This window comes from Triticum urartu, chromosome 4, assembly GCF_003073215.2.
Source record: "Triticum urartu cultivar G1812 chromosome 4, Tu2.1, whole genome shotgun sequence".
In the NCBI taxonomy this organism is placed as follows: Eukaryota; Viridiplantae; Streptophyta; class Magnoliopsida; order Poales; family Poaceae; genus Triticum; species Triticum urartu.
Window position 1 is genome coordinate 475,396,063 of NC_053025.1, and position 8,597 is coordinate 475,404,659.

The following is an 8,597-nucleotide window of genomic DNA, read 5'->3' on the forward strand; positions in this document are numbered from 1 at the left end:
ACCACTATCAAAATTAATCCTTGCAATTAACGAGTATAAGGGGATTAACAACCCTCTTGTCTGTGTTAGGTGCGAGTATTTTTTTGTGTGTCTGCAGGTACTGTCGACCTTTGTTTGCGTGAATCTCCTATTGGATCGATAAATCTTGGTTCTTAACTGAAGGAAATACATTCTATTACTATACTATGTCAGTCTTCCTCTTTGAGGAAATCCTAACACCTATCACAAGTAGCAAGCGTGCTAGGACCACGCGTAGAGAGGCAGCCCCGCCGCCGGCCATGTTGGCGTGGGCGAGCAGGTGGCGCGACAACACCTCAAGCCGGTCAGCAAAGAGCTTGAAGAGGTAGGCGTACCAGAGCGTGGTGGAGGCGTGATGATCAACGTCGCAGGAAGAGCTTGAGGAGGGAAGGCGGCCATGACGCCCGCGGCGGCGGCGCTTGGCCTCTGCTAGGACATTATCTCCAGCCGATGGACCCGAACCGCTTTCCGCTCGGCCACATTGGCGAGCTGCCGATGAGCCGCACCTGCCGCACCTCCTCTCTTCCTCCCATCCATTCCTAATGCGGCGGAGTGAGTGGATACAATGTGGGACGAGGGGAAGGGGAGCAACCTCGTCGTTCGCTCGCTGGTGTATATATCTATCAAACACGAAGGATCGAGAAAAGTGACATGGCAGATCTTATTTTTCAAGATTCATGCCAAAAAACGAACAGTTGAATCAGCGTTCGAGACGAGATTGTTATAAACTTATAGAACATAATTGGTTTGATGCCAAAAATTGGCATGCCAACATTTGGCAAATGCCAAATATCGGCTAGTGCTTGGCTGGCTGCCATGTTTATTTGTTAACCTCACAAAAAGTTGCCAATCGTTGGCAACTTTTGATATTGCCAATTGTTGGCTTGCCAAGTATTGACAATGTCAAATATTGGCGTCAAACCAATTATCCTCATAATCCCTCGGTTGGTCCTTAAAAAATTTCAGGGTTGTTTGGTTTACTGCCCTGAGGCGTCGGACCAACAAATTGGTCATTGACCAGCTGTAGGGTGCATGTTTGGATGGGATCCAAATAATTGGCACGCCAGCCCGCCTCACCTTTCCTCTGCTTCTTTTACGCCAATCTATTGGTAAAGGCGAGGGCGGTGGAATCGTTGGCCAATTTTTTGGCTCGCCAACAGCGCCAACGATTTGGCGGGGCTTGGGCTGAAACCAAACAGCCCCAAAGAGCGATACGGTACGCATTTTCTAATACTAGACCATTCAGGATAACCGCTTCATGGTACCGTGTTTTTTTTCCTTTGACCGTCTTTGTAGTATAACTATTGCCGGAGGTTCGCTCCACCTCAATTATTATGCTGGTTATAGTGGGAAGTAACTTAGACTAGTGTCATGCATATGATACTAGACTAAGTTACTATCTTCATAGTACAAAGTAACATATTAGTAGTGTCATATGTGGCTTCATTTATTAGCTTGTAGACTCATCTTGTTTTGGGAAGTGCTATGTTACAGTAACATATTATGTTACCACTTCTTATTAACTACATGCTATATAAGCAAAAATTTCTCGAAATGCGCTATGTTACTATTAAGTTACTCCCACTATGACTAGCCTTAACCCTCCGCCTCTTCCCTTCCCAGTTCCCAGTTTCCCACCCATCACGGAGGCAACGCCGCCTTAACTTTCCCTCTTCCAAAGTTCAAAAAGAGCAAGTGAAAAAAATCTCCCCCCTCCCCAGCCGCCTCCCGCCTGCGCCTCGTGGTCGCGGAGATGGCGGGCGCGAAGGGCGACGGGCCGGCGATCGGCATCGACCTCGGGACGACCTACTCCTGCGTGGCCGTGTGGCGGCCGTCGCACAACCGCGTCGAGGTCATCCCCAACGACCAGGGCAACCTCACCACGCCCTCCTGCGTCGCCTTCACCGACACCATGAGGCTCATCGGCGACGCGGCCATGAACCAGGCCGCCACGAACCCCGTCAACACCGTATTCGGTAATAACTAGATCTGATCTCGATCTGCTGGTCTATATGTTTGATTTCTCAGCAGCGGCAGCTCTGTTCGTCACTCGTCAAGTTTGCTAGGTCGATGGATCTTTGTTAAGATCCCCGCCATCGATGTTTCCCCCCCTTGTTTTGCTGCTGCTGCTGTTGTTTGTGGTGATGCGCTTTTTATTTGGGCGCGCGATTAATTGTTTGCTTACCCTAAAATACCCTAGAAAGTACTATTACGCTGCAAAACCCTCCAACTTTTCGCTGGATTCTTCACGCGAACCTGTTTCGTACATCGGGAAAATCCATGTGCAAAAAAATGGTGTACTTGCCTTCTACATATCCAAAATAAACTAGATTTTGTTTATGGCCAGGGAACGTCTAGAAAGGCTTATCTCCGGTACTAACATTATTTAGAGTTATCTGACACCGAAAAATTAGCTCAGGTAGTCATCAACTGGGCTAGCAATTTTGGAAAACATGAAGTTCTAATACAAAATCTGAAGATGTGAAATATTGTGAAAAATAGAGGTAACGAAGCAAACAAAAGTACCAGCATCCTTGTGCAACAAAAACGAATAGGAACACACTTCTGAAAAGTTACTATTGAAGTTTTATGTTCCTTCAAAGTCTCTGATTAGATGGTTTCCAGTTGCGTTGTAGTTGTATGATTTCCTAATTGTGTTACAGTAGGATGATATTACAATTGTAGGATTTGCAGACCTATTTCCATGTCACAACCTAGATGCAACAATCTTTGTTGGATTTGTTCATAGATTATTCTTCCAAAAATGTGGTTAGTTCTTGTACATGACTGGAACCCATATTCTTATCAGCTTATGTGCTCTATCAATCTGTTGTAGCAAACAGGACTTCTCTTTTTGTTGTCGTTCATCCAAAATCTTAGTTCGATGCATATGATTTTATTGTAGAACGCACATGTAATATCAAATCTAAAGAGGACATGGTAGTATATGCATATAGTATGAGATCCAACATCATCCAAGCCATGCATATAGATAATAGAGGTCATGAAATTACATTTTATTGAAAAGGAGGGTACACCCCTGGCCTCTGCATCATTGTGATGTGCACAACCACAGATAATGGATTTACTTAAAAGCCATTTTCTTCCAGTTAACTTGATAGCTGGCCTGTTTTTTACCTCAGAAATAAGGTGGTAGCTTAGAGATAATCACTTTGTAATTTGTTTAGTTCATAATAATTCTATATATCCGTTGTTCTGTCTCAAAATATACATATCTCGTGTTGTATATGGTACAAACATCAAAATGAGTCATATACATTAATACATGTGTCATACCCACTTGTGCTTGTGCCTGAAAGCTTGGCTGTGATGCTGTCTCAACGCATGTGGGTTAAAATGATACCATCTCAGCCATGTCTAGAAATTACATGATCTAGATATATGTTTCTTTTCGTGATTAATATTGGATTTCTATGAAGCCTCTCATTAGTAAATTATATATGAGATACATGATGATAATTTCAATCTTGTAAACTGAATATATACTTATAAACTGAATATATGCAGGAGTGCTGCTTGCAGTTTCTTGACAAGTAAACAGTCAGTGGCATTTTAGTTGGAGCATCCTGCAAAAACCAAATGTACATATATCCAGGAAATCCCATAGATTTTTGACAGGAAAAGAATGTTAGTTTATTAGCATAAAATATCCCTGAATTTCGTTCGTAAATGAGTCATGCAGAAAAGTTGATGTAAACTTCACAGCTACAAGTTCATTGTGCAACAGATATAGGATACCTTGCGATACGATGTTTGGATGTTTGTGGGCCTCATTGTGTGTAATGCATTGCAAACTGTAGTTTACCCTACATAAGGCCACTCCCAATGCTTGTATCTTTAGTATGGTTTCATAGGCAAAAATTTGATGTGGCACCCTATTTAATGAAGAAAGAGAGAGCAACCATATCTTAATCTAGATATTGATCTTAGCACAAAATCCAAGGCATCTCATAACTTTTCTCTCACAAAAGACATTAAATGAGGGTTATTTTTAGAAACAACACTAATATATAATGGCATCTCATAACTTTTCTCTCACAAAAGACAATAAATGAGGGTTATTTCAGAAAAGCACTAATATATAATGCGTTGGAACTGTTATATCTAAACATCTATTTATATAGCTTAAGATATAGTGTACTGGGATTGCCCTAATTGGCATTGCTTTGAAACTACTTTCTAAATATGCATTTTGTGATGGAATTGGTTCCTAAATATGCAATTCTGTGAAATTAGTCTTAAAATCTTGAATTTTGTGATATACCATTACTTTTGCAAAATAAAATGCTGGAACTAATTATTCCAATTTTCTTCAGATGCCAAGCGACTAATTGGTTGTCGATTCACCGATGCATGTGTGCAAGGAGATATCAAGCTATTCCCATTCAAGGTCATTTCAGGCCCTGGTGACCGGCCGTTGATTGTGGTGAAGTACAAGGATGAGGTGAAGCGGTTCGCAGCTGAGGAGATCTCCTCTATGATGCTCGTCAAGATGTGGGAGATCGCTGAGGCCTATCTCGGCACAGCGGTGAAAAATGTTGTCATCACCGTTCTAGTCTACTTCACTGACTCCCAACGCCAGGCCACCATTGATGCCGGCGCCATTGCTGGTCTTAATGTCATGCGCATCATCAATGAGCCCTCTGCTGCAGCCATTGCCTACGGTCTTGACAAGGGATCTCGCAAAGGTGAAGGAAAGACAGTGCTCATCTTTGATCTTGGTGGTGGTACCTTGGATGTGTCAATTATAACAATTCACATGGGCATCTTCACTGTCAAGGCCACATCTGGTGACACGCACCTCGGCGGGCAGGATATCAACAGCCGGATGGTGGAACACTTTGTGCAGGATTTCCTTAAGAGACACAAGAGTGACATAAGAAACAACCCAAAGGCGCTCATGCGTCTGAGGGCGGCCTGTGAGAGGGCCAAGAGAATGCTGTCTTCCATGGTGCAGGCAAAATTTGAGATCGACTCACTCCACGACAGCATTGACTTCTATGGCACCATCACCCGTGCCCGTTTTGAGGAGCTCAACATGGACCTTTTCCGTAAATGCACCGAACATGTCGAGAAGTGCCTCGCTGACGCCAAGATGGACAAATCCCAAATCCATGATGTCGTGCTCGTGGGTGGCTCCAGCCGGATCCCCAAGGTGCAGCAGCTACTCCAGGATTTCTTTGATGGGAAGATGCTCTGCAAGAGCATCAACCCTGATGAGGCTGTTGCCTACGGTGCCTCTGTCCAGGCCGCAGCCCTTAATGGTGAATGTGACCAGAAGGTGAAGGATTTGCTCCTTCTTGATGTCACGCCCCTCTCGCTCGGGGTAGAGATAGTAGGTGGTTTCATGAGTGTGGTGATCCCCAGGACCACCACCATCCCCTCCAAGAAGGACCGGATCTACACGACCATCTCTGACAACCAGACCAGCGTTCTCTTCAAGGTGTATGAGGGTGAAGGGTCGATGACTAAAGACAACAACCTCCTTGGCAAGTTCACTCTCTGCGGCGTCCCCCCAGCGCCAAAGGGCGTGCCACAGTTCAATGTGACATTCGAAATCGAAGCCAACTGTATTCTGAAGGTGTCCGCTGTGGATACGACGACTGGAAACAAGAACAGCATCACCATCATCACAGACAAGGGTGGGCTGAGCAAAGAGGAGATTGATCGCATGGTGCGAGATGCTGAGAAGTACAAGTCGGATGACAAGGAAATGAAGAAAATAAAAAAGAAGGAAGACGGGGAGGGTTGGGTGGGCAAGGAGGAGTTCGAGCGCATGGTGCAGAAGAAGCGCATGATGCTGTCCGAAGACAAGACACAAGTTAAGAAGATAAAGAACGAAGGCGGAGGCTGGTAAGGTGCTCAATGTGCTTCTGCAAGCCTATGATCGCGCTGCTTTTGCTATAGTTCATGTTTAGTATCAGTGCCCTCTGCAACTTCAGGAATGGCCATTCTTCTAGCCTAGTATAGTTGTTAATATGCTTCATGTGGTTCTGGAACAACTGAGTGAACTTATATATATCGGTTGCATGTCTACCATCTGCCTGATGAATGGGCACTTTTGGTGCTGTTGATCTGCGGCGTACGGCCAGTTCAGTTGGTTTGCGAGATTTCCGTCTCGGTTTACCACCGGCTGTGATTTGTGGCATTTGCAATTTCCCCTGTTGCATCAGCCCAGTTTTAGTTCTGGTTACATGATGAGTTGGGCCTTTTGGAAATTTCTGTCTCTGGTGAGCTTACTACGCTCAACACATAAAAATGCATCAAGAGTTTTCGTGCATTTCTGTCTTAAAAAAGAGAGTTTTCGTGCACTTTTGTTTGCAACTCCATATGTGCAAACCGCATACAAAACAGTGGCTGGACCTTGTAGGTATTTTGTACTGATGCTTTTTCTGTCTCTGGCAGTGGTTTCACCATTATCTAATGTATACAGTATACAGACAAATTTTACATTTCAGCAACGAGTAGGTTGTTGCGTGGATAGATGTGGGTCGAGCAGGTGTCTGCTTGGTGCCGCTTCGACCGAGTCTGAATCTGCTGCCGCAAGTGTACCACGGCAGCGATTCATGCCGCAAAAGACCGCGGCGGCGGGATGATTGCTCGACCAAACGCGCACCAACACAACACAATAGCATCCGGACCGATTGCAGGGAGATACACGCTGTGATCCCGGGCTCTGCACGTGTCATCAATGCTTATGTTATACTTTTTCCTCTGTTCGGTGTAATTAAATCGGCGAACCACTTAGCTTTTTTTTGTTTAAGAGTTAGAGGGATTTTAGCGACAATCATGTAACATGTGCATGTCTCCTTTAAATTATGCAACGTTGTGTATAAGGGCAGCTCCAACGCGCCGACGCAAACCGACACACGTTTTGTCCAGTTTTTATTCGTTTGGGTCGGCGCTTTGGATGGTGCCCGGCCCGTCCAAGTTTTGTTGGTCAGTGCCCCCAACGCGTCGAAACATTTCATCCGTGCGGCCGGTATGTGCTCATATTCTTTTACATACAAATCTAACTATTGCTCAAAGTTTAAATCATGTAGTTCACAATCAAACAAAAATCTCATGGTTTACAATCAAGTTAAAATCTCAGAGTTTACAAACCAAATGAAATTTAAATTGTCATAAATATATTAAAAAGAAAGGGAGCAGATACATCTATTGGTTGCCAAGGTGATCCCACATATGCTCAACCAAATCATGTTGGAGTTGAATGTGAGTTGTCCAATCACACATTTCATGATGCATGATGAAATTGGGTGAACTGTGCAAATGTTGCTGCTCCTCAATGCTTAGGCACAACACTTTTACCCTGAAATTGAGACTTCTGATCAAAGATTTCATCCTCACGCTCATCCTCTACGGTCATGGTGTGCAAGATCACACAAGCAGTCATCACCGTCCACAACTTCTTTGTGCTCCAAGTTCTAGCAGGATACTGAATGATGGCCCATCGAGATTGAAGCACATCAAAATCAAGCTCCACATCCTTCCTAGCCCTTTCTTGTGCTTGAGCAAACCTAACCATCTTCTCTCATATCGGATCAGAGATTGTCTTCAAAAGAGTTGTTCACTGAGGGTAGATACCATCGGTTAGGCGGTATTCCTTGTTGTAGTGGTGGCCATTGATAACAAAATTGACTGTTGGACAGTTGCCTTCTGCAAGCCTTTCGAACACCAGAGAACGCTGAAGCACGTTGATATTGGTAACTCACAAGTATAGGGGATCGTTGGTAGCTTTTTCGATAAATAAGAGCGTCAAACTCAACGAGGAGCTAAAGGTAGAACTAATATTCTCCCAAGTTCTATCGACCACCAATACAACTCTACGCACACTTGCGTTTACTTTACCTAAAACAATTAATAAAACTAGTTTACATCAATAAAAAGATAGCTTTGCAAGATAATAAAAATTAGTTTTTGTTTTAGTAGAGAGCTTTTGGAGAACAATGAGGAAAGGTCCGTCTCTAGGTGATTGATAACTAGACCGTTAATCGTCAATGCAGTTTTATGTGAGGGAAAGGCTTAGCTAGCATACTTTCCGTGTTGGGATCATATGGACTTATGATTGAAACTGTACCAAGCATCCGCAAATACTAAAGATTCATTAAGGTAAAACCAACCATGACATTGAATGTAAGGTCCCCTTTAATCCCATATACAAGAACTACCTTACTCGGGTTTAGGCTTCTGTCACCCCTGCGGCCCACTATAAGCGAATCATGGACATATTGCAACACCCTATGAAGGAAATATGCCCTAGAGGCAATAATAAAGTTATTATTTATTTCCTTATATCATGATAAATGTTTATTATTCATGCTAGAATTGTATTAACCGGAAACATAATACATGTGTGAATACATAGACAAACAGAGTGTCACTAGTATGCCTCTACTTGACTAGCTCGTTGATCAAAGATGATTATGTTTCCTAACCGTAGACATGAGTTGTCATTTGATTAACGGGATCACATCATTAGGAAAATGATGTGATTGACTTGACCCATTCCGTTAGCATAGCACTTGATCGTTTAGTTTGTTGCTATTGCTTTCTTC

The 8,597-nt window shown here is 43.6% G+C and overlaps 1 protein-coding gene across 1 annotated transcript; it reads left to right on the forward strand.

The window, feature by feature from the left end:
* Positions 1-1,644: 1,644 nt before the first annotated feature.
* LOC125552134 (heat shock cognate 70 kDa protein-like) lies at positions 1,645-6,075 on the forward strand. The gene is made up of 2 exons (XM_048715616.1): positions 1,645-1,994; positions 4,356-6,075. Exons 1-2 carry the CDS (start codon positions 1,772-1,774, stop codon positions 5,894-5,896), a joined length of 1,764 nt encoding a protein of 587 aa, XP_048571573.1. The 5' UTR covers positions 1,645-1,771; the 3' UTR covers positions 5,897-6,075.
* Positions 6,076-8,597: the final 2,522 nt, after the last annotated feature.

Bases quoted from the DNA above. Each gene is read 5' to 3' on its own strand.
- LOC125552134 (XM_048715616.1), top strand. From the start codon at position 1,772: ATGGCGGGCGCGAAGGGCGACGGGCCGGCGATCGGCATCGACCTCGGG. The intron at 1,995-4,355 runs GTAATAACTAGA...AATTTTCTTCAG, and splicing joins CCCCGTCAACACCGTATTCG to ATGCCAAGCGACTAATTGGT.